At 36.3% G+C, this 26671-nt stretch overlaps 1 protein-coding gene across 2 annotated transcripts; it reads right to left on the bottom strand.

Moving 5' to 3' along the window:
• Positions 1 to 116: 116 nt before the first annotated feature.
• abcb6a (ATP binding cassette subfamily B member 6 (LAN blood group) a) lies at positions 117 to 25210 on the bottom strand. 2 transcript variants are annotated; one of them, XM_083908247.1, is made up of 20 exons: positions 25101 to 25210; positions 22355 to 22884; positions 19830 to 19970; positions 19554 to 19743; positions 18484 to 18576; positions 18184 to 18376; positions 16532 to 16653; positions 16318 to 16427; positions 16160 to 16225; positions 6138 to 6263; positions 5530 to 5606; positions 4358 to 4421; positions 4178 to 4263; positions 4035 to 4092; positions 3857 to 3961; positions 2818 to 2992; positions 2603 to 2715; positions 2112 to 2206; positions 1157 to 1225; positions 117 to 1070 (listed from the first exon to the last, which is right to left on the bottom strand). In XM_083908247.1, exons 2-20 carry the CDS (start codon positions 22874 to 22876, stop codon positions 905 to 907), a joined length of 2571 nt encoding a protein of 856 aa, XP_083764373.1. In that variant the 5' UTR covers positions 22877 to 22884; positions 25101 to 25210; the 3' UTR covers positions 117 to 904. The 2 variants fall into 2 exon arrangements, with proteins under 2 accessions (XP_083764373.1, XP_083764374.1); XM_083908248.1 differs by having other exon boundaries at positions 22355 to 22890; positions 25101 to 25198.
• Positions 25211 to 26671: the final 1461 nt, after the last annotated feature.

Raw genomic sequence — 26671 nt, 5'->3', positions numbered from 1 at the left:
CTGTTGACAACAAACACTTGTATCATCTATATAAAGAAACTTTAACATATGTATGTCTTTCTTTTATTTTGAAAAGAGTTTCACAAAGATACAATATGACAGTACAAACACAGAGTACAAAGTGTATTTCAGTGCACATCTGACTTTGTTACGTTATCATTAAATATCAGTTTTTTTTTTTGTTTACATTCTTAGTATTATTGTTATTGCCAGACCCAGAGTCCAAAAATATGGATAGTATTTTATGATTTCACAGACTTGAGAAAAACATTGTTCACAAGTAAAACCACAAATTCTTCTTCTTATAGAGTATATACACACATATATATATATATATATGTACTTGTATATTACATAGACAGGGATGATATTGGCATGTTTTTAAAGGTGCAGCAGCAGTCAGTATTGATCTATATCTGATCATTTCACTCACAAAATGGATTGTACAACTCGTACGTACGTAATCAGCCACGATAAAAATGCACCACGCTACAAAAAAAGACCACCTTAAATAACGGCAAAAGCCCAAAAAACATATATAACAAAAGAATGAATAAAATCCCTGACTAAATCCGAGAGAAAACAACAATTCACTTCACAGCAGCATAAAAACACACACTGTCGAGTCTATAAATAGTGTTTTTATTCCCTTAATTACTGTGCAAAGTTGCTTTTTCTGTCTAAACAAGCCACAAAAAAACAACACAATCATATTTAATATTTAAAAAAACAGAATAAACGAAGGACATTAAAGCCGGACTTGTTTGCTCCTGTTCTAACATAAAAATATAGGCTATAAAAACAGCCAATTTATTCCTCCTCACATTTTTAAAGGCACCTTCTACCATTAAAATAACATCAACACTGAAATGATCTCTGAGCAGAATTAAAAAGTCGAGTACGTTCAGTGGTGATGACCCGACGACGGCTTTGGCGGCTTTGGCGGCTGCAGTTTCTCCGATGCCCGGTCTTTGGTTTCCGTGTCGGACGAGGAGTCCGAGTCCTGCGCCTGCTGCTGCTTCATCCACATGTCGGCGTACAGGCCTTCCTTCAGCAGCAGCTCCTCGTGACTGACGGGAAGAGACGGAGACGTCAATGAGGACGCGACGTTACGTTACTGTGAGGACGTGAAGTAACAAAGTCACGTGACACTCACCGTCCTCGCTCGGCGATCCGACCCTGACTCACGACAAGAATCTGGTCTGCTCCGATGATCGTCGACAACCTTTTTATGTAAAAGCATCAATGTTTAGTGAAATTGATGTAAACTTTTTGTAAAATCTATGTATTTTTTTTTTAAATGTATGTAACTTTTTGTAAAAATTTATGTAACTTTTTGTAAAAATTTATGTAACTTTTTGTGAAGTTTATGTAATTTCTTTTTAACATTTATGAAACTTTTTCTGCAACTTTTTTCTCAAAACACACATTTTTCGTAAAATGTATGTAACTTTTTTGTAAAAATTTATGTAACTTTTTTGTAAAAATGTGTCATTTTTTTGTAAACATTTATGAAATTTTTCTGTAAAAATTAATGTAACTTTTTTTTGTAAAATTTATGTAACTTTTTTTAACATTTATTTAACTGTTTTTCATATAAAACTAACTCTTTTTTTAAACATACATTTTGCGTAAAATGTTAACCTTTTTGTGAAATCTATAACTTTTTTGTAAAATGTATTTAACTTTTTTGTAAAATGTATGTAACTTTTTTTAATTTATGTAACTTTTTGTAAAATGTATGTATTTTTAAAAAAAAATGTATGTAACCTTTTCATAAAATGTATGTAACCTTTTTGTAAAAATGTATGTAACCTTTTTGTAAAAATGTATGTAACCTTTTTGTAAAAATGTATCTACCTTTTTTTTTAAACATTAATTTAACTGTTTTTCAGGTAAAACTATTTTTTTTAAAAACACATACATTTTTCGTAAAATTGTTGTAACCTTTTTGCAAAATCTATAACTTTTTTTGTAATATTTATGTAACTTTTTTGTAAAATTTATGTAACATTTATGTAACATTTATGTAACATTTATGTAATCTTTTTCAGAAACGTCACATTTTCTATTTAAAAAAAAACAAGAAGAAAAAGCAGGGATGTTCTTACCTGTGAGCGACAACAATGGTTGTTCTGTTGACACACACTCTGGCCAGTGAAGCCTGGATGTTGCGCTCTGTTTGTGTGTCTAACGCTGAAGTGGCCTGAAGAGACAACACACAACATTTTTTTTAAATAAAAATCCATGTTTGCTGTTTTCAAGCTGGAAACTGGAGTTTATAAACCGCTCACTCTCCAACACCAAACTCCTTCAGAGAAAACTGTCAATTTAACATCACAGCAAACAGGAGTTGTTAATCCACTGCTGCTTCCATCAGTAAATTCAAATGAGTTATTTTTTTTGGATTCGGCATTTGAAATGCTTTGTCCAGATTAACCTCAGTGACACAAAGTGACCACACGAGGCAGCAGTAGACCAGCAGCTCCTGTGTCCCTGTGAGCTAAAACCAGTGATGGACTTTGGTACAGGGAGAGTCAATTTTCAAACCTGAACAATCCCTTTAAAATGAAACTAATTCATAATCTCTGCGTAGTCTGACCTCATCCAGGAGGATAATCTGTGGTGCTTTGAGGATTGTTCTGGCGATGGCCACCCTCTGCTTCTCCCCTCCACTGAGCTTCAGACCTCTCTCTCCCACCTGCGTATCATAACCTGACAGAAAACACACACAATTAGAAAATAAATCAATCCATTCCACGTTTTGTTTTTCTGTGCTCGACGAGACGAGCTGCAGAAACGACGAGGTCCGTTTACCTTCGGGGAAGGCCATGATTTTATCGTGGATGTCGGCAGCGATGGCCGCCTCCTCCACCTCCTGGTCGCTGGCGGTGATGCGGCCGTAGCGGATGTTGTTGCGGATGTTGTCGTTGAAAAGCACGGTGTCCTGAGGAACCACGCCGATGTGAGAGCGCAGCGACGACTGCTTCACCTGAGCACGCACAACATAAAACACACACTAATTACTAATTAACACAGGGTGTGTGTGTGTGTAAGTAAACACACTCAGCGACTGTGTGTTTCTGTAACTACTTCAATAGAAGCAGGAGTTAATGAACACACACACACACAGCAGTTTGATCATCGGGTTTACAAATTCTGTTTTTGTAAAATGACAACAGTATGCAACATTGTTTTAGTTTTTAAAGTAAATTTTGTAACACTTTTTTGGAACTTGTTTTTAGGTAAAATTGGTGTACATTTTTTGATAAAAATGTATGTAAACTTTTTGGTAAAATTTCTAAAGATTTTGGTAAAATGCATGTCAATTTTTGGTAATATGTGTCAAACTTTTTGCAAAATTTATGCAACTTTTTTTGTAAAATTTATGTAACTTTTTGGACATTTTTTGTAAAATTTATGCAATGTTGTTGTAAAACTTTTTATGTAAAATGCACGTAACTTTTTTGTCAAATTTATGCGACCTTTCAGTAAAATGTATCTAACTTTTTAGTAAAATTTATTGAACTTTTTAGTAAAATTTATCAAACTTTTCTGTAAAATGTAACTTTCATAAAATCTATGTAACTTTTGTTAACTTAATGCATGTTCTTGTAAAATTACATATTTTGGAACGTAACATTTTTTTTTTTTTTTTTTTTAAACATTAGTGAAACAGTTTTCTCTGTATTTTGTAACTTTATCACATTGGTGGTGATCTTTTGAAACACTTCTCATAACGTTGTAACGCTGTTTCCTCACATTAGTCAGGCTTTAGTAACACGAGCAACAGAAGTCATGTTTCTGTGATAAAATGAATAAAACGAGTTCATCTTTTCTTTAATAAAATACCAACCTTCGAAATGTCCTGTCCGTCGATGCGAATGCAGCCTCCGTGAATGTTGTAGAAACGGAATATCAGTCGTACGATGGTGCTCTTTCCAGACCCTGAGGGTCCGACCTGTGAAATAATCAGGATTAACGTTAAACAGAAGCTAAAAGTAACATGAGTGAACTGTGTTCCTCTGACTCACCAGAGCGACGGTTTGTCCAGGCAGCACAGTGAAGGAAACATCGTTCAGAATCTCTTTGCTGTAAAAAAGAGAGTAAAACACAAAAATGTAAGATCTAAAATCTAAATAATGTTTTCTCAGAGCTGAACGTTCTACACACCGACCTGCTCGTGTAGCTGAAGAACACGTTCTCAAACTCCACTTTCCCGTCTTGGAAGAGAAGATTCCCCGCATTGACGTCGTCTTTCACCTGAACACGACAACGACAACAATAACAACAACACAAGAATTAAAAAGAGTGAGAAAAGGCTGATATCAGGTGAAACACACACACACAAACTTACCTCCTCATCTTCCTCAAACAGCTCAAACATGTTCTCCATGTCGATGAAAGAATTCTGGATCATTCTGCAGCAACAAGACACACAGGAATATTATATTATATATTAAAGTATAGTATAGTATAGTATAATATAGTATCTAATAAAGTATAATATAATATAGTACAGTATAGTATAACATCATATAGTATAGTATAGTATAATATAATATAATATAGAACAGTATAATATAATACAGTATAATATAGTATAATATAATATAGTATAACATAATATATTGTATAATATAATACAGTATAATATAGTATAGTATAATATAATATAGTATAGTATAATATAGTACAGTATAATACAATATAGTACAGTATAATATAATATAATACACTATAATATAATATAGTATAACAATATATTGTATAATATAATACAGTATAATATAGTATAGTATAATATAATATAGTATAGTATAATATAGTATAACATAATATAATATTAGTATAATATAATATAATATAGTATAACATAATATAATATCGTATAGTATAATATAGTATAGTATAATATTATATTGATAATATAATATAGTATAATATAATATCGTATAGTATAATTTAATATAGTATAGTATAATATAATATAGTATAGTATAATATAGTATAGTAAAATAGAATATCGTAAAGTATAATATAATATAGTGTAGTATAGTATAATATAATATAGTGTAGTATAGTATAATATAATATAATATAGTGTAGTATAGTATAATATAATATAGTGTAATATAGTATAGTATAGTATAATATAATATAGTGTAGTATAATATAATATAATATAGTTACTAGTATAATATAGTATAGTGTAGTATAGTATAATATAGTATAATATAATATAGTATAGTATAGTATAGTATAATATAATATAATATAATATAATATAATATAATATAGTATAGTATAATATAATACAGTATAATATAATACAGTATAATATAATATAGTATAGTATAATACAGTATAGTATAATATAATATAGTATAGTATAATATAGTATAGTGTAGTATAGTATAATATAGTATAATATAGTATAGTATAATATAATACAGTATATTATAGTATAGTATAATATAATACAGTATAATATAATATAGTATGGTAAAGAAGGCAGTGAAGTCTCACCTGTAGTATGTTCCAAACCAGTTTAGAGGTGTGTACAGTTGGATGATGTAAGTACCAAAGAGAACAAAGTCTCCAACCTTAACACAAGAAAAGACCAGTCAGTTTAAATCATTATAAAAGTATCGTCGCTTAAAAACTGTAACATTTACTTTCAAGGGTCTTGGAACTAGTTTTTTTTTTTTTCAAATTCATAAACCTCCAAGGATTTCAAGGACCTGTTGGAACCCTGAAGAGCACATCAGCGGCAGGAGACATTCACCTAAACAACAGCATCACTTATTTCTTTCACAATATTCAAGCACTTTCAATGACTCGCGTCCATTTAGGGCAACTTTCTAAAACTTTTCCCAAAATTCACAAACTTTCAAGGACTGCTGGAACCCTGAAGAGATCACTTTCAATGACCCACGTCTTTCAAGGGTCTTGAAAACATCTTGCATCAAACATTGCAAGGACCTGTGTGAACCCTGTGTATCTTTAAAATATTCTACAAATATAATAACACAATAACTGACTTTTTTATATATTTTATTATATAATCAAACACATACTCGTGTCCATCCCGAGCAGAGAACAGAGAATAAAAACAGTAAAAAAAAAATAATCACCTGAAACTTTCCTTCAGTCACAAAGTAAGCACAGAGCAGAGAGCCTGCCATCAGGCCTGAGGCGATGATCAGGTTCTGTGTTTGGTTGAGGAACGCCAACGACGCCTGGGTCTTCCACTCTGACACCTGCAACAGGTGATAGTGAGTTAAAGTCATAGTTGTGCTTCTGTAAAGTCAGTTTAAGTCCATAATATTAAAATATTAAATGTGCTTTTGCTTTATGCGATCATTGTTCAGTCTGTTTTCAGGATAGAAACTGAAGTATTTAAGCTTCTTACCACCTCACACCATCCCCATAGAGAAAATCAGTGATTTTGGCTTTAGTTTCTTCTAAAATGTATGTGACTTTTTATATAAAATGTATGTAACTTTGTAAACTTAAGTAACTTTTGTTGTAAAATGTATGTAACTTTTTATATAAAATGTATGTAACTTTTTATATAAAATGTATGTAACTTTGTAAACTTAAGTAACTTTTGTTGTAAAATGTATGTAACTTTTTATATAAAATGTATGTAACTTTTTATATAAAATGTATGTAACTTTGTAAACTTAAGTAACTTTTGTTGTAAAATGTATGTAACTTTTTATATTAAATGTATGTAACTTTGTAAACTTAAGTAACTTTTGTTGTAAAATGTAAGTAACTTTTTATATAAAATGTATGTAACTTTATGTAACATGTATGCAACTTTCTTGTAAAATTTATGAAACTTTATGTAAAATGTATGCAACTTTCTTGTAAAATTTATGAAACTTTATGTAAAATGTATGCAACTTTCTTGTAAAATTTAAGAAACTCTTTTTGTAAAATGTATGTAACTTTATGTAAAATGTATGCAACTTTCTTGTAAAATTTATGAAACTTTATGTAAAATGTATGTAACTTTATGTAAAATGTATGTAACTTTATGTAAAATGTATGCAACTTTCTTGTAAAATTGATGTTACTTTATGTAAAATGTATGTAACTTTATGTAAAATGTATGCAACTTTCTTGTAAAATTTATGAAACTTTATGTAAAATGTATGCAACTTTCTTGTAAAATTGATGTAACTTTATGTAAAATGTATGTGTAATACTCTGATAAATATCAGTGGTATTTATTTCATTATTGTCATGGGAATAAGTTAAGGATAAAATGCCAGTCCATGGTGAAGTTAAAATGTATACATAATTTATGTTTAAAATATGTGACTTTAAAAACATCATTCCATAGGGTGTGAATGCCTTTTAAAGAATGTTTATTGTGTTATATTACGGGCATGAGTTCATGACCTTTATGTTTTTTTACACTTCCGGGTGAGAGACGCGGAGGAGAAAAGAGAACGCAAGGAGTTAATGGCGTAGGGAGAGACTCCGGGATTGTGCGTGTGCGTCAGTGTGAAGTTATCAGCCAACTTTAATTGACTGGCACGTTAAGTGTTTGTGAGTCGAACGCTTCATCACCGCTTGTGTTTTTTTGGTGGACACGAAGAGAGTTTGGTCTCGTTAGCTAGCAGGAGCTAGGCTAACATCACAGTCTTCGCTGAAGGGGGACACCGCCTGCGCGGGGAGAGGAGTTTCGGAGAGTCGTCTCGGGAGAGAGTCGCTGACGGGACGTGCTTCGCTGCTGCCGAGGGAGACGGAGGTCTGTCATCGCGGGCTGCTGCGGGCGGAGACGGCTGCTACCGCAACGAGTGAGCGACCTGGTCTTGCTGACTTCACAGACGCACATCAAATGTTTCCCTTATGAGCTCCAACTTAAGCGCGCCAACGCAAGTATAAAAAAGAGTGCACTCAAAATAAATTAGGCATTAGAGGAAAGACAAACCAACTATCTCCAGAGGTTCTATTTTTTTATTTTCTATATTCTCTCATAGAGAAATGTTTGAATGTATGTTTTTCTAAACTGTTAATACATTTTCGAGAAAGTGAGACCTTGTGTTGGGTTACTGAATTGTGCTTATTATTGGGGTGTTACATGAGAGTTTACAGGGCAAGTGTATGGCCCACAGTCTCCCACGTATTATTCCATAGTGAGAATCATACAGTACCCTAGACTGATGTTTAATATCTGAAATGTCTCTTTTACCATAAAGCGCCTGATAAGAGTTAAAGTTTCATCTTCAAGGCGTGGGTTTTAATACACGAGCCGGTGGTAAAAGGGTTACATTTTTGGGGGCTCGTCCGGGATGTATTTTTGTCATAATTGACTTGTTTTTCTTCATAAAAAAAAAGGGAGAGATTTTTTTTTTTGAGACTGCTAATAACGGGGAATTATTAAGTGTACTTACATTCATTGTGAATTCTTTTACTGTTCTGAGCTAAAAATGGAAGCAGTTGAAATTGAAGTTTGGTGCAAAAGGAAGCAGTTAGCTTATGAAAATGCAGTGGTTTTGAGTGATGTTGACCCAGATGTCTCAGATGCAGTTCTGCTAACAGCTTTGAGTCAGGTTAAAGTATTTGGGAAATCTGAGATAGTTGATCGTTGTCTTGACGTAGCTTCCAAAACACAGTTTATACTGACCAAGACTTCAACTGACTTGACTAAGCAAACACTACCTGAGGTTGTTGGACTTCCTGGGGAGGCTGGTCCATGGCCTATTCATGTACTCACTGCTCCTGCAGTTAATGAAGAGTTTCAAGCTAAACTAATGTCCTTTCTGAAGACTGAAGGTAAAACTCTCACTGATGTTGGCGGCTTACTCCAACCTTCACCCCTTGACATGAACACGGCACTGATACACGCCATCAGCTCCCTAGTGGATAAATGTAACACCACATCTGCTGATTCTCAGAGTTATCGCAAGCTGCGCATGTTCTCTGGTGTGAAACCTATGCCCAATGGAGAGGAAGAGTATGATGCCTGGGCAGAGCAGACGATGCATTTGCTAGAAGAGTGGCAATGCAGTGACAATACAAAGAAACAGAGGATAGTGGAAAGCTTGACAGGTCCAGCTGCTGACATTGTGAGATTCCTGAGAGTACAGAAGCCCACTGCAACTTCCTATGACTACATGCAAGTTTTGGAGACAGCTTTTGGGACAACTGAGAGTACATCTGACCTTCTGGTGAAATTTAGACACACATATCAAAATGTTGGTGAAAAACTGTCTACTTACCTGTTGAGGCTGGATAAACTGCTGCACTGTATTTTTAGGAAAGGAGGTGTGGCACTGTCTGACATGAATCGATTACGGATGGAGCAGGTTGTGAGAGGAGCACTGCAACAAGACATGATTGCTCTTCGTCTCCGTATGACCCACAAACTGCGAGAACCTCCTTCTTTCAGTGAGTTGTTAAAAGAGGTAAGGGAGGAAGAGGATATGCTCCAAAGCAGAAACGATGTCAAGAACCCAGTAATGTCACAGTCTGTAACTCCTGTTTCCAAGCCTGCACCTGAACCGGAAGTTGATCCTGAAGTAGTAAAGCTAAAAAAAGAGATCAGTGTCATGAAAGCTGAAATGATTAGTCTCAAAGCTGCTACGGTTGCATCACATCCAGGCACCCAGAATCCACAACTTGAAATCCCTGCCAAGACAACATACAAAAAAAATGCTACCCCACAAAGGTCTGGCTATCAAGAGGATAAACCTGGGATATTTTGCTATAGATGTGGGGAGGATGGACATTTTCAGAGAGAATGTGAAGGTGAAGAAAATCTACTGAAAGTCAATAAACGCCTCATTAAACTTACAAGGAAACCGGGAAACTACCGCGGGGTCCAGTAAAGGAACGGCCTGGCATCCCGGTGGTTGCAACACGTTCCACCAAGTGTAAAAGCTCAGAAAGAAAAGTGAATGACACTGTACCTGAAGGCTTAGTGGGCCCTAGCTCTGTCGTGTCAGTACAGATTGAAGGCATCTACTCTAAAGCCATACTCGATTCTGGTTCTCAAGTAACTTTGCTGTACAGATCCTTCTACGACAGATATTTGACACACCTGCCATTGACGTCTATCAGCGCTTTGCAGATATGGGGTCTTAGTCCTGCTGAGTACCCTTATGATGGCTATTTGTCACTTAGGCTCGAGTTTTCGGAAGCTGACGTCGGAGTGAGTGAGACCATTGAGGCACTTGTATTGGTATGTCCCGACCCAGTTGTGAGAGGTGAAGCTTTCATGCTTGTAGGTACAAACACACCCACTGTGAGACGACTACTTAGCCACTGTAGAGAAAAGGGAGGAGACAACTTTGTGAGAACCATGCACATTCACCCAGTCTTCAGAAAGGTTTTCAATGAGATCTCATTTCTGCCATCTGACATTGACGACAACAAAAGAGGAACTGTGTGGTTCACTCAAACCAAACCTGTCACCTTACAGCCTGGGGGAGTCGCCAGAGTGACTGGTGCACCAAAGTTTCAGGGAGTGCTGAGCGCTCAGACTATCCTTGTGGACTCACCTGATGACCCTGTTAATGAGTCACGGTTTCCAGATGAACTCCTGGTGAGACCTGAGTTACAGACATCAACTGGTGTGATGGCTAAGAGAATCACTGTTCTGGTCAGAAACATGTCAGCACGAGAAATTACTTTGACCAGAGGAATGCCGATAGCTCATCTATTCCCAGTCGACGTTGTGTCATCTCCCCCTGAAAAGAAAGAGTCTGATGTTGAGTCACCTGGAAAATTGACGCCTTCCTCTTTCGACTTTGGAGACTCGCCAGTTCCTAAGGTGTGGAAGGAAAGATTGGTGACAAAAATGATGGAACGAAGTGAGGTTTTCTCTCTGCATGAGTTTGATGTAGGATGCAGTAAAAGCACCCAGCACACTATCAAAACCACAGACGACAAACCATTTCGTGAGAGGTCTCGTCGGCTGCCACCTGCAGATGTGGAGGCATTGAGACAGCATCTGTCGCAGTTAAAAAACGCTGGTGTTATTACAGAGTCACGCAGTCCTTATGCCTCGCCCATTGTGGTCGTGAGGAAGAAGAACGGGAAAATAAGGATGTGTGTGGATTTCAGGACTCTAAACCGCCGCACAGTTCCAGACCAATACACAGTGCCCAGAATTGAAGATGCCTTGGCTTGTCTTAGTGGTAGTAAGTGGTTTAGCGTGCTCGACCTTCGGAGTGGATACTATCAAGTGCCTATGACAGACTCTGATAAAGACAAGACAGCTTTCATCTGCCCGGCTGGATTCTTCCAATTTGAAAGAATGCCACAGGGAGTGACAGGGGCTCCCGCCACGTTTCAGCGGATAATGGAACAGACTGTTGGAGACATGAATTTGCTTGAGGTATTGGTTTATCTCGATGACATCATTGTGTTTGGAGCGACGCTCGAGGAGCATGAGACCAGGTTGTTAAAGGTGCTTGACCGCTTGAGGGATGAAGGACTGAAGTTGTCACTGGATAAATGCCAGTTTTGTCAGCCATCTGTAACTTATGTTGGACACATTATATCTCAAGATGGAGTATCTACTGATCCAAAGAAGACAGAAGCTGTAACCACCTGGCCGAGACCCAACACTGTGACTGCTTTGCGGTCATTTCTTGGATTCTGTGGGTACTACAGGCGTTTCGTGAAGGATTATTCCAAGGTAGCTCACCCGTTGAACCAACTGTTGTCTGGTTACCCGCCAGCTGCAAAGAAATTCAACGGTAAGCAGGAGAGTACTTACCTTAAACCCTCAGAGCCTTTTGGTCACCGGTGGGATGAAAAATGTGAAGCAGCCTTCAGGGAGCTGAAGCGACGGCTTACTCAAGCTCCTGTGTTAGCTTTTGCAGATCCTCAGCTACCTTATGTGCTGCATGTGGACGCTAGCCAAGAAGGGCTAGGAGGAGTGTTGTACCAAGATCAGGGTGAAGGATTGAGACCCGTGGCTTTCGTCAGTCGAAGCTTGACTCCTTCAGAAAAGAACTATCCAGCCCATAAATTGGAATTTTTGGCGCTGAAGTGGGCAGTAGTGGACAAACTGCATGATTATCTTTATGGGACTAAGTTTGAGGTGAGGACAGACAACAACCCTCTAACATACGTGTTAACATCTGCCAAGCTGGACGCGACGGGTCACCGTTGGCTTGCTGCCCTATCTACGTATGACTTCAGTCTCAAGTACAGATCCGGTGTCCAAAACATTGATGCAGACGCTCTCTCTCGTCGCCCACATCCCAGTCCAATACAAACATTGGAGTGGAAAGACATTCCTGCAGCAGGTGTGAGAGCCATGTGCCAGATGTCTGTGGTGACCGAACACAGAAACCCACAGTCCGGAAGAGCCATTGACCTTTTGGGGATTTCTCCACAAGCTATCCCACAAGCTTATTGTAATTTGGCTTCTTTGAGTGTCAAAAATATGCCTGTTGTGAGTCTCCCTGAGTTGTCAACTGCTCAGCAGGAAGATCCTGGCATAGGACAGGTGTGGTCGGCTCTGAGTAGTGGCAATATCAACCAAGTTGACAAGACAAAACATCAAGCTTGCTCTTTGCTGTTGAGAGAGTGGGACAGGTTAAAGATGCAGAAAGGAGTAATGTATCGCATTGTAACTCCACCAGGAAAATCACGCTGTTCTCAGTTGGTGCTACCAGAGAAGTATAGAAACACAGTAATGAAGTCACTGCATGATGACTCTGGTCATTTGGGCCTCGACAAGACATACGGCCTGATTAAAGATCGGTTCTACTGGCCTCGGATGAAGTCCGAGATCGAAGAGTATTGCAAGTCTTGTGTGAGGTGCATAAAAAGAAAGACTTTACCTAAGAGAGTTGCACCCTTGTCCCATCTGCAAAGTGATGGACCATTTGACCTCGTTTGTATGGACTTTCTGTCCATTGAGCCCGATATGAGCAACACAGAAAATGTCCTGGTTATCACTGATCACTACACTCGCTACGCTCAAGCCTTTCCAACAAAGGACCAAAAAGCCTCCACAGTGGCAAAAGTGTTATTGGATAAATATTTTGTCCATTATGGATTGCCCAAGAGGATGCACAGTGATCAGGGCAGAGATTTTGAAAGTCGCCTTGTCCACGAAGTGTTGAGTTCACTCGGGGTGGGAAAATCAAGAACAACGCCCTATCATCCTCAAGGAGACCCCCAACCAGAGAGGTTTAATAGGACCTTGTTGGACATGTTAGGGACTCTGGAACCAAACAAGAAGAAAAAATGGAGTCAGCACATTGTACATTTGGTTCATGCTTATAATTGTACTCCGAACGAAGCTACTGGATTTTCTCCCTATTTTCTTATGTTTGGGCGTGAAGCCAGATTACCTGTGGATCTATGTTTTGAGACTTCCAGTGATGGCACACAACAGAAAACTTACCTCAAGTACGTTTCTGACATGAGGAAGGAGTTGAAGGCTGCCTATGAACTAGCAGAGTTCAGTGCTGCCAAGCAAAATGCTAACAATAAGCAGAGGTATGACAAGAGGATCAGATTTTCACAGTTGTTGCCTGGAGACAGAGTCTTGCTACGGAACCTTGGATTACAAGGGAAGCATAAACTGGCAGATCGCTGGGCATCAAAACCATATGTTGTGGAAAGCAAGATGCCGAACTTGCCAGTGTTCCAGTTGAAACCTGAAGATGGTGATGGACCAGTTAAAATCCTCCATCGAAATCATCTCCTGCCTCTCGGGAAGAGGATATGTTCAGATCCTGTATCTAATACAGATGTTACACCTACAAGGAGAGTTCTTCGACGGAGAAAACAGAAAGAACGCACAGACGAGCCTGAAAAGGAAAAGACACAATCACGGGAAACGCCAGATAAAGACTCTGAAAGAGGAGAGGTTAGATTCAGTGATTCTGTTGGAAGAGAGTACACTGATTCAGAGGATGAGGACTATGGACAGAGGTATGATTCAACTATTGAACCCCTCAGGAACAACATGGATGTTGATACTCTGGAAACATTCAGTCTGGATTTGGACATTTTCTTAAGTGACTTGACTGGACAACCAGAAGCAGTTGAGCCGGGAGTAACACAGGAATGTGTGGAGGAACCTGAAATGGACGGTGGAGATGAACTTGATGCTACTGAGACAGAATCTGAGCTACACGAAGCAACTGACCGAGACAAAACATTGACTGAAGACATTCCTTTGCAAGAAGAAGACATTGAACTTGACTCTGAGACCGATCCTGACTTTGACACTAGGACCAGACCTCAGAGACTAAAGAGGACTCCGTTAAGGTTAACTTATGACACCCCAGGTCATCCAAGTGTCATAGCAACCCCTACAGTGAAATATGTTTCTTGTATTTACAAGTGGATAGGTACACCTGTCATTGCTTAGTTGTGTGGGTTTCATTCACCAGATGTGCCATGATTGTTTTATGTTTTGAGGTACAAAGTCATGAGGGCATGCTTTTATTTTGGTGGGGGGAGAGTGTAATACTCTGATAAATATCAGTGGTATTTATTTCATTATTGTCATGGGAATAAGTTAAGGATAAAATGCCAGTCCATGGTGAAGTTAAAATGTATACATAATTTATGTTTAAAATATGTGACTTTAAAAACATCATTCCATAGGGTGTGAATGCCTTTTAAAGAATGTTTATTGTGTTATATTACGGGCATGAGTTCATGACCTTTATGTTTTTTTACACTTCCGGGTGAGAGACGCGGAGGAGAAAAGAGAACGCAAGGAGTTAATGGCGTAGGGAGAGACTCCGGGATTGTGCGTGTGCGTCAGTGTGAAGTTATCAGCCAACTTTAATTGACTGGCACGTTAAGTGTTTGTGAGTCGAACGCTTCATCACCGCTTGTGTTTTTTTGGTGGACACGAAGAGAGTTTGGTCTCGTTAGCTAGCAGGAGCTAGGCTAACATCACAGTCTTCGCTGAAGGGGGACACCGCCTGCGCGGGGAGAGGAGTTTCGGAGAGTCGTCTCGGGAGAGAGTCGCTGACGGGACGTGCTTCGCTGCTGCCGAGGGAGACGGAGGTCTGTCATCGCGGGCTGCTGCGGGCGGAGACGGCTGCTACCGCAACGAGTGAGCGACCTGGTCTTGCTGACTTCACAGACGCACATCAAATGTTTCCCTTATGAGCTCCAACTTAAGCGCGCCAACGCAAGTATAAAAAAGAGTGCACTCAAAATAAATTAGGCATTAGAGGAAAGACAAACCAACTATCTCCAGAGGTTCTATTTTTTTATTTTCTATATTCTCTCATAGAGAAATGTTTGAATGTATGTTTTTCTAAACTGTTAATACATTTTCATGAAAGTGAGACCTTGTGTTGGGTTACTGAATTGTGCTTATTATTGGGGTGTTACATGAGAGTTTACAGGGCAAGTGTATGGCCCACAGTCTCCCACGTATTATTCCATAGTGAGAATCATACAGTACCCTAGACTGATGTTTAATATCTGAAATGTCTCTTTTACCATAAAGCGCCTGATAAGAGTTAAAGTTTCATCTTCAAGGCGTGGGTTTTAATACACGAGCCGGTGGTAAAAGGGTTACATATGTAACTTTATGTAAAATGTATGTAACTTTATGTAAAATGTATGCAACTTTATGTAAAATGTATGTAACTTTATGTAAAATGTATGTAACTTTATGTAAAATTTATGTAACTTTATGTAAAATGTATGTAACTTTATGTAAAATGTATGTAACTTTATGTAAAATGTATGCAACTTTCTTGTAAAATCTAAGAAACTCTTTTTGTAAAATGTATGTAACTTTTCCATAAAATTTATGAAACTTTTTTTGTCAAATTTATCAAACGTTTTTGTCAAATTTATGTCACTTTACCGTAAAATTTATGAAACATTTTGTCAAATTTATGTAACCGTTTTTCAAATTTATCTAACTTTCTTGTAAAATTGATGCAACTTTCATAGGGCAACATCTAAAACATGGCATGGCCACGTTCCCTGAGGACCAGGGTTGGGAAACACTGCTTTAGATGTCATGGACTTGAGCTGACATAGGTTTTTACGAGGTTAACCTTAAGTTACAGTGACATTCGTGGTGTAGGTTTTATGAGGTAATCCCCGTTTTCACTGAGATCCTGATTTCCAGGGTCAGTGAACTTCGAACAGAGCAAGCAAACACGTTAAATAAATGAACGTGACTGACCTGATACTTTAAGATGGTGTCCTCAAAGCGCCCGACCTCGTAGCTCTCTGCGTTGTAGTATTTGACCTAGACGTCAAACAACATGCAACATCTTTAGTATTTTTTTAAAAACTTCAAACATCAGAACATTACATTAATCACGGGTCACGTCCAAGTACCGTCTCAAAGTTTAACAAGGAGTCCACAGCCTTGGACTTGGCGTTGTTGTCCTGCTGATTCATGTCTCGTCTGTACTTTGTCCTCCACTCAGTGATGATGATGGTCAGAGCTGGTGGACACATACAGTGTATATATGTATATGTATTTGTATATGAAGGTTTTAAAAACTTAACACTTTTTAAATATGGTGTTTAAATCAGTAAAAACACTCACTGAGGTACAGGGACATGCAGATGAAGATGATGAGGCCGAACCAGGCGTTGAAGTACGTGACGAAGTAGACGATGGAGATGATGATGTCAGCGATGGTCGGAAAAATGCTGAAAACAATGTAACTGCAGAGAAGAAAAAAAAGGAACAATTAAGTGTCAGTTTCCTTTAATATTATAGTTGTGTAGCGGTTGTTTTTTGCAAAATACAAATACAAAATACATTTGTGTAACATTTTTGGTAACATTTATGTAACTTTTTTGGTAACATTTATGTAACCTCTATGGTAACATTTATGGCAAATGTATGTAACTTTTTTGGTAACATTTATGCAACTTTTTTGGTAACATTGGTGTAACCTTTTTGGGTAACATTTATGTAACTTTTTTGGTAACATTTGTGTTACTTTTTTGGTAACATTTATGCAACTTTTTTGGTAACATTTGTGTAACTTTTTTGGTAACATTTATGCAACTTTTTTGGTAACATTTGTGTAACTTTTTTGGTAACATTTATGTAACTTTTTTGGTAACATTTGTGTAACTTTTTTGGTAACATTTATGTAACTTTTTTTTTGGTAACATTTGTGTAACTTTTTTGGTAACATTTATGTAACTTTTTTGGTAACATTTGTGTAACTTTTTTGGTAACATTTATGTAACTTTTTTTTTGGTAACATTTGTGTAACTTTTTTGGTAACATTTATGCAACTTTTTTGGTAACATTTGTGTAACTTTTTTGGTAACATTTATGCAACTTTTTTGGTAACATTTGTGTAACTTTTTTGGTAACATTTATGTAACTTTTTTGGTAACATTTGTGTAACTTTTTTGGTAACATTTATGCAACTTTTTTGGTAACATTTGTGTAACTTTTTTGGTAACATTTATGTAACTTTTTTGGTAACATTTGTGTAACTTTTTTGGTAACATTTATGTAACTTTTTTTTTGGTAACATTTGTGTAACTTTTTTGGTAACATTTATGCAACTTTTTTGGTAACATTTGTGTAACTTTTTTGGTAACATTTATGTAACTTTTTTGGTAACATTTGTGTAACTTTTTTGGTAACATTTATGTAACTTTTTTTTTGGTAACATTTGTGTAACTTTTTTGGTAACATTTATGTAACTTTTTTGGTAACATTTATGTAACCTCTATGGTAACATTTATGTAACCTCTATGGTAACATTTATGTAACCTTTATGGCAAATTTATGTAATTGTTTTGGTAACATTGAGGTAACATTATTTAACTTTTTTTGTTAACATTTAGGTAAAATTTATGTTACATTTATGTAACTTTTTTGGTAACATTTAGGTAACTTTATAAATTGAAAAACTACAGGGGAAAATTTGAAATTTAAGTGTCAGTTTGCTCATGTTTTATAGTTGTGTAGTGGTTGTTTTTTGCAAAATGTATGTAAATTTTTTGGTAACATTTATGTGAATTCTTTGGTAACATTTATGTAACATTCTCTACAAACGTTTTTGTAAAAATCCATGTTCCTTTTTTCGGTAACATTTATGTTACTTGAAATTTATGTTGATTATTTGTATTATTCTTTAAATGCTGAAAACAATGTAACTGCAGGGGTAAAAAGAGGTGACATTTAAGCGTCAGTTTCCTTCAGTTTTACAGTTGTGTCGTGGTCACCTGAGCAGGCTGTTGATGGACGAGGTTCCGCGGTCGATGCTCCGCAGCACGTCGCCCGTCTTGCGTCCCAGGTGCCAGCGCAGAGACAGCGAGTGCAGGTGAGCGAACAGACGCACCTGCACGACGCGGTTAGTGAACTGCTGCACGCGGATCCACAGGAAGGAGCGCATGTTACTGACGAAGCCTGAGGATCCTGAGGAGGAGGAGGAGGAGGAGGGTTTTACACACACACACACACACACACACACACACACACAGAGGGACTCCTTCACAGGAGCGTACAGTAACGTAACGACATACCTGCTCCTCCGCCCTGAAGGAACTTGAGCAGGACGTAAATGCAGACGGTCTTGGCCACAGAGTGCCAGCTGCTTCCCTCCGTCAGGCCGTTCACTGAGACAAAGACAAAACGTCACAAGATTATTTCGAGTTCATTATGTTTCTACATAGTTTTTTTTAATAACGTAGCAGAAAATGTTTACATTATTTTCTATAGATTAGATTAGATTTGACTTTATCAATTCCTCCCCCTTAAGGATTAAGGTCACATGTGAATTTTTTAAATAAGACAATAAAAAAAAGACAGAATTCTGAGATTAAAAGTCAGAATTCGGACCAAAAAAAACCTTTTTTTTTAAATCACAAATTTGACTTTAATCTCAAAATACTGAGGAAATTAATAATTCTGAGATTGAATTAAATTAGGTTGAGAAAAAAATATAAACATTTGGAGAATAAAGTCAAAATTTTGAGTCAAAAACGTCAAAATTCTGAAATAAAAGTCAGAATTCACTTTTTTTAATTTCAACATTCTGACAAAAAACACTCTGTTTATTTATTATTTATTCTGAAAAATAAATAGAATAAACAAGATCATCAAAATATGCAAGAAAGTATTCAAATATTAAAGATATATCTACAGTTTCATCATGTTTTCCTCACAAATTATGAGGATTAAAATGAGGAAAAACAGTCTAAAATTATAAGAATAAAGTTAAAATCCTCAATAAATAGAACAGAATAAGAAATGTTAAGTATTTTTATGATTTAGGGACAATAGCATCTGGAAAGGCAACGTGGTGAATGTTTAGATTACTCCTCTGCTTTCTTTCTCTCCTGGTTTGTTTATGTAGAAAGAGATTATAATCCTGTAAATCCTCTTTGACAAACAACAACAACAATAACAACGTGGACACGAGTCAAACAGAAGCAGCCAAAGTAAAGGTTTTCTGATGTTTCAGCTTCTTAAAAGTGAATATCTTCTGGTTTCTTTTGCTCCATAAAAACAAAGAAACTATTAAAACTGGATTGTTTTGTTTCTAAGTGGACGTGGACGTGAGTTAGAGCGTTAATCCGAGTCCAAAACTCACCGATGTTCTTGTAGTAAATGGGCACAAAGACGTTAATCACCCTCTCCACTCCCAGCAGAGACAGACAGAAGACGACCAGCAGCTGCAGGAAGGCGTTGCCTCGCGGCCACATGTACGGGAGGAGGAGGAGGACCTTATGTTTGAAACCCTGCCACGTGGACTGGTTTGGATCGGTCCGGCCCAGAAGACTCTGAGACACACACACACACAGAGAGAGAGAGAAACGGCTTTAAAACACAATCACACAATCACCACAACAACAACAACAACACTTACCTGTCCACCGTTCTCCACGTCCCGCTCGTCCTCGTTGATCAGGAGCATGTACGGTCGCCGCGGCAACCCGGGCGCTCTGATGCCGATGAAGAAGAGCAGCCCGGTGCCGACGTAACGGAGGAGCCACAGACCAAACTGCACCTGAGCACAGGTGAGGACACGGCGTTTTAATACAGCAGGTAAATATCACGGGTCAGGTCGCCAGGTTCTTCAGGATCTGGCAACCCATTTTTAACCCATAAATCGAAGAATAACAATGTTTCTGTCATGATTATTATTATTATTATTATTACTTGCACATTTAACATTTTTGTCTTTTCTTTTTATAGAAATAGTACATATATGATAAATATGATAATATAAATATGATAAAGACTGCCTGAGCTGCTACAAATGCACATTATTCTTCATTCTAGTTTTGTTTGACCAATAATTTACATGAAAGATAAACGATTATTTTTTCGTTTGGTCTAATTTTTTACTGTTTGATGAAAGTTTAACTTGTTTTATGATTTATTTCGTCCATCCACGTAGTACAAATAAAGTTTTTTTTTATAATAAAGTAGCAGAAAATTAGTTTTCAATAGATTAGATTAGATTTTATTGATTCCTCACGAGAATTTCACTTGGTACAGGAGCAAAAGTGTTGACAGATTAAGGATTAAGGTCGGATGTTTGAAACATTTTTTTCCTTTTTTTTTGTTTAAAACCCAGAAATCTGAGATGATTTAAAATCAGATTTCTGAGATTAAAAGCCTGAATTCTGAGATTTTAAATGAGAACTCTGACAAAAAACTTCAGAAAAATGAATTTAATCTCTAGATTCGGAGGTATTAATAATTCGGGTGAGTTTTTTCTAACTCACTATGATAAAAAAAACAAAAAAACATCTGGACGATAAAGACAAAATTCTGAGATAAAAGTCACAATTCTGTCAAAAAAAGGTCAGAAAACTGACTTTAATTTCAACATTATGAGAAAAAACCTCAGATTTCTGAGAAATAAATAGAATAAGCTCAGCAAAAATACACAAAAACATAACAAAAGTATATGTAAATATATAACAAAGTACTGCACGGTACAAAATAATCTCACAACACTAAAAAGAAAAAGTTGCCATGTCATGCTCAGTCACGTAAAAAGGAACTCAAAGTGACTCAGTGTGGGAGGGGCCACAGCAGTGACTCAGCAGAAACTATAAACAGGAAGAACCTAAGACTCGCCCTGTGTTTTTCTTGTTTGTTTTGTGTTTTAATTGCACACGAGGTCAGGTTTGTTTCTGTGAGCGGATTCTTTGACGTTAGAGCAGCAGAGACATAAAAACACTAATAATTTATGAACAAATGAACTTTGTTCGACCAAACAATCATTAGAAGTGATATCAGCGACATTCGCTTTTAAAAAAAATAGATAAGAACGAACCAGAGACGTTCCCCACTTCATTCTTCAACATCCCTGAAGATATGGATCATATGAAACTCTCCTGGCACGAATATCTTAACTAAAATGATCACAATTCCTGGTTATAATGCGATAATTAATAGGTTTTAAGATAATTTTATTGCTCTAATCTGCTGTCACTCAAATATAAAGTGTTATAATGTGTTATAAAATTTACTGATGTTATAAAAACAAAGCTACAAAACGCTGCAATGTTATAAAATGAGCAAGTGATGTTGTAAAAAATACAAAATGTCAATATTGTACACAGATCACCACAATCGACTCATTATGCTTTGTTTTTATTGAAGTTTGTGATAATATCATATTAATAAAATAGGTTTTAAGATAGTTTTATTAATCTAATCTACGTTTAACTTGAATAAAAAGTGTTATAATGCTACAAAAACACAACTAATGCAATAAAATTGCCAAAATGTGACAAAAACAAACACTGCAATGTTATAAATTGTGCGAAAAGTAACAAAAACATTACATAATTATCATCACAATCAACGTATTATGCTTTGTTTGTGATAATATATTAATAAAATAGGTTTTAAGATAGTTTTATTAATCTAATCTACGTTTAACGTGAATAAAAAGTGTTAAAATGCTACAAAAACACATAAATAATGCAATAAAATTGCCAAAATGTGACAAAAAACAAACACGGCAATGTTATAAAATGTGCTAAAAGTTACAAAATTAACATAAAAAATCACAAATATAACACAATTATCATCACAATCGACGTATTATGCTTTGTTTGTGATAATATCATATAAATAAAATAGGTTTTAAGAATCTGATATACTTTTATTTGAATAAAAAGTGTTATAATGCTACAAAAACACACAACTAATGCGCTCAAATCACCTGTGTTTCCAAAATATGACAAAAACAAACATAGCAAAGTGCAAAAAGTAACAAAAGTAATGTAAAAAAAACAAAAATATTCCACAATTATAACCACAATCAACGTATTGTGCTTTGTTTGTGATAAAATCATATTCCTAGTTAAGAAAGGAGATAAATGAGTGAGTTTTTACTTTCCTAAATGATGATAAATGCTGTCCTCTCACCTGCTGCTCGGTGTTCTCCAGCTTCCACCACCAGTGAGGACTGTACCAGGAGACGAACGCCAGGTTCTCGGCCGAGAACGCCACGGCCCAGAACAGCAGCAGGAAGGCGCTGTGTCCTCTGGTGCGGTCCGTCACCACGACTCGGCGTCTCTCCACCCTCAGCAGCACCGTGGCCCAGACCCAGCTCAGCGCCGAGAAGCAGCCGTACAGCACCACGTACGCCGGGAGCTCTCCTCCGGCCGCCGCCGCCGCCCGCCACACCGCGCCGCCCAGGAACTGCGCCAGGAGCAGCACGGAGACGGCCAGCTGGAAGCCGTAGAGGCGCGAGCGCGGGATGAACTTGGGCTCCATCGCCGTGCCGTACTTCTGGAAGCACACGCAGTGGACGGTGCCCAGGAAGAAGGCCATGGTGAGGAGGATGCTGGGCACCAGGGTGAAGTAGAAGCAGGGCGAGATGCCTTCGTCCACCCAGGTGTGGGAGATGGACGAGTTGACTTCACAGTAGCTCTGCATGATCGCCATGGCTGCAGCTGCATCTGACATCAACAACAGATGTTAAGTAAAGCTGCAGTAGGCACGATCACAACCCCAGGAAAACCCCAGGAAACCCCAGGAACCATGAAAATATTCACTTTTAATGATTTCTTTGTTATGTGGTGCAAATAAACAAAGAAAATATTCACATTAAAGAAACTGAAACATTCAGAAATCTCGGTTTAATCATGAAAAATTGTTTGAAAGCGATTAATCGAGTAATTGTTTCCGCTCTAGTCGGATATCGGATGGATAAAAATGTAAAATCCTATATTTTTACATTCCCTTACCCTCACAATCAACGTATTATGCTTTGTTTGTGATCATATCATATTAATAAAATAGGTTTTAAGATAGTTTTATTAATCTAATCTATGTTTAACTTGAATAAAAAGTGTTATAATGCTACAAAAATGCATAACTAATGCGATAAAATCATCCGTGTTGCCAAAATATGACAAAAACAAACACTGCAATGTTATAAAATGTGCAAAAAGTAACAAAATATACACATTTAAGAAACTGAAACATTCAGAAATCTTGAAAAATAGTTGGAAATCGATTAATCGAGTAATTGTTTCTGCTCTAGTCAGATATCGGATGGATAAAAATGTAAAATCCTATATTTTTACATTCCCTTACCCTCACAATCAACGTATTATGCTTTGTTTGTGATCATATCATATTAATAAAATAGGTTTTAAGATAGTTTTATTAATCTAATCTATGTTTAACTTGAATAAAAAGTGTTATAATGCTACAAAAACACATAACTAATGCAGTAAAATCATCTGTGTTGCCAAAATATGACAAAAACAAACACTGCAATGTTATAAAATGCGCAAAAAGTAACAAAATATTCACATTTAAGAAACTGAAACATTCAGAAATCTTGGTTTAATCATGAAAGGTAGTTTGAAAGCGATTAATCGAGTAATTGTTTCAGCTCTAGTCAGATAGCAGATGGATAAAAATGTAAAATCCTATATTTTTACATTATATATAGGATATCATGTAAATTAAATAGGTTTTAAGATAGTCAGTGTAAAAACTCACAATTACTTATAACGAGTAATAGGCCTGTATAATAGTAACTCACTATTACTCACATATTGATCTCCTTTCTTAACTAGGAATATGATATTATCACAAACAAAGCACAATTCAATGATTGTGGTGATAATTGCGTAATATTTTAGTGTTTTTATGTGAATGTTGTACTTTTTATACCGTCACTTGCACATTTTTTTTTCTATTTATTGACATTTTTGTTGTTTTTGTCACATTTAGGCAAACACAATTTTGATTTGATAACATTAGTCATGTGATTTGTAGCATTACAACACTTTTATTCAAGTAAAGGTCAGCTAGATTAATAAAACTATCTTAAAACCTATGTATGTATATATATATATACACACACACACACATATATATATGTATATATATGTATAGACATATATTACACATACATATACATATATATTGGTTCAAATCAGCATTTTAGCTGAGTCATGTTTGTCCTGTACAGTTCTTATTTGTTGAGAACTATGACTCAGCACAAATGTGTGCATAGCTTCTTTCACGTTTACAGTGAGAAACTCTGCCAGTTTAAGTTTAAATATCTAAATAAAATAACTAATTAGTTAATAAATGGCACATTACTTTGGTCGGAAACATTTAAAAATCGTCGTTTTACCTACTGTTTGCTAATCTTCTACATTTACAGTAAATGAAACGTCCACCTTTTCCCCAATGACTTGAACATTGCATTTAACACACATTATCAACCACATATGAGGCACAACACATTAATAATAAAGGAGAAATGTCACATTTAGTCATAAAACATGAGATAATATTGATATTTCCCCCCCAAAACAAACGGCACCATACGGCCTCCGTAGACTGACTATAACGCAAAGGGAACAATATCTGTTTAAATACGCTTCACATGCTGTAAACACTATAATTAAAAGTATGATATTAGTTGTATTTTTTACCGTAATTGTTGCGGCAGCTGTGCGTGAACTCCACACGTACTTAGTTGACCGCACTTGTCAGGAACAGAGGTTATATTAACTCCACACACGCTAACTACTGTTAGCTGCTGCTAGCTAGTTTAGCCGCTTAATAAGAGCGTTCGCGTAAATATAAAAACCCTCGGTTTATTCCAGTGACTGAGTGTTAAAAAAACACAATAAACACGTACATGTTCAAGTGTCACCGCGTTCACTTCGCTCTCCTCTCCCTTCGTCTGCGTTCTTCAAGCATGGAACTCATCCGCGACTCTGCGAACGACCATTTATTTACACAACAGCATCAGAACTCTGTCTGACTCGGGGTTCGATTACTACAGTCTGAGCCCAGGAGCGCCCCCGCCCCGCCCCCCTGCAGGAAACAGGAAGACGGGTGGGGATTTCAGAATAAACTTTATTTAAAACACACGAATACAACCAAACAATCAAAACAAACACACGTATCAGAACGAAAACTCAATAAAACGACACGTTTAAACAACGTAGGAGTTGTAAAGGTGCCAAAATAGCTAAACTGAAGTTGTTGCGTAATTGTTTTGCCAGAAAATGCTGCAAATTACGTTCTTGAATGTCTTGTTTTACTCCACGAAACAAAAATGACTCCGTTTTAATGATTTATTTCTTATATGGAGCAAAGAAACCGGAAAATATTCACATTTAATAAGCTGCAAAATTAGAAAACTGGTTTTAGCTATTGAAAAAAATAAAAACAACAACACTCAAACCACATTAATAGACTAATTGTACATTACATTACAAAAACAATTATTAATTATAAGCACAATCATTTAAATACTAGTCGTACATGAGGTGCTCCAGTTATTTACATACATTATAAATGACAAATAACAATAATTAGTGCAATAAGATTAAAAGAAAGAAAACAAATAAGACAAAAACGACAATAAATATTTTTGACTCAAAACTATTATTCCATACAAGCCTGCACTGATACAAGATGGCCAGTAGGTGGCAATACATACAAAGGTATAATGTGGGGGAATGGACTTTGTACAACAGACAACTCAGTTTATCAATCTTTGTTTTTCATCAATTGACCACAGGATTGACAATTAATGACATTTATATGAGCATAACCTGAGTGTTTTCTTATCTAACTATACATTCTGGGTTTAGAAGGAAAGTGCATTATATTTCCTGTGAGGAGGAATAAAAGACTTGGAATTAACTCCGAATTAATTAACTATTAAGGAACAAAACTTACTTTGTTTGCAGAAAAAACAAATATCTTCCAGAAGAACTTTCTCCACAAATGTAAACTTTAAAATTTATGGAAAAAATATCCTGATAAAGGAAGCAGCTGCAGAGTTATTTCAAAGCAAATTCACTTCATTCATGTCTGTCCTTATTCAACCTGTCAGTGAGCAAATCTTAGAAAGTCTCACTTTTAGAGAGAAATTTTTCAGGGCTGTCAAATTATTATGGAGTAACTTTTTCTCCCTTGAGCAACAGAACACTATTCCTTAAAAAAATGCCTTAAATTATCTTATATCTTATTTTTAGATTATTACTAACCTAATATTATTGTTAATTTTTGTGATTATTCACAGTCCAGGTTTATTATTTTCCTGGTTAATTCTGTGATTTAGACTTAAAACATGTAAGTATACAAGGCTTTATTTATATAGCACTTTTAAAAACACTTAAGTGACACTAAATCCAAAGATCACGTCAGACAATGTACGATAATGGAAGTTTTTTTTAATGCATGACCTGATTTTGC

Source organism: Microchirus variegatus (assembly GCF_963457635.1).
Source record: "Microchirus variegatus genome assembly, chromosome: 22".
NCBI classification, from domain to species: domain Eukaryota; kingdom Metazoa; phylum Chordata; class Actinopteri; order Pleuronectiformes; family Soleidae; genus Microchirus; species Microchirus variegatus.
This window is presented reverse-complemented; position numbering and strand designations above follow the sequence as displayed.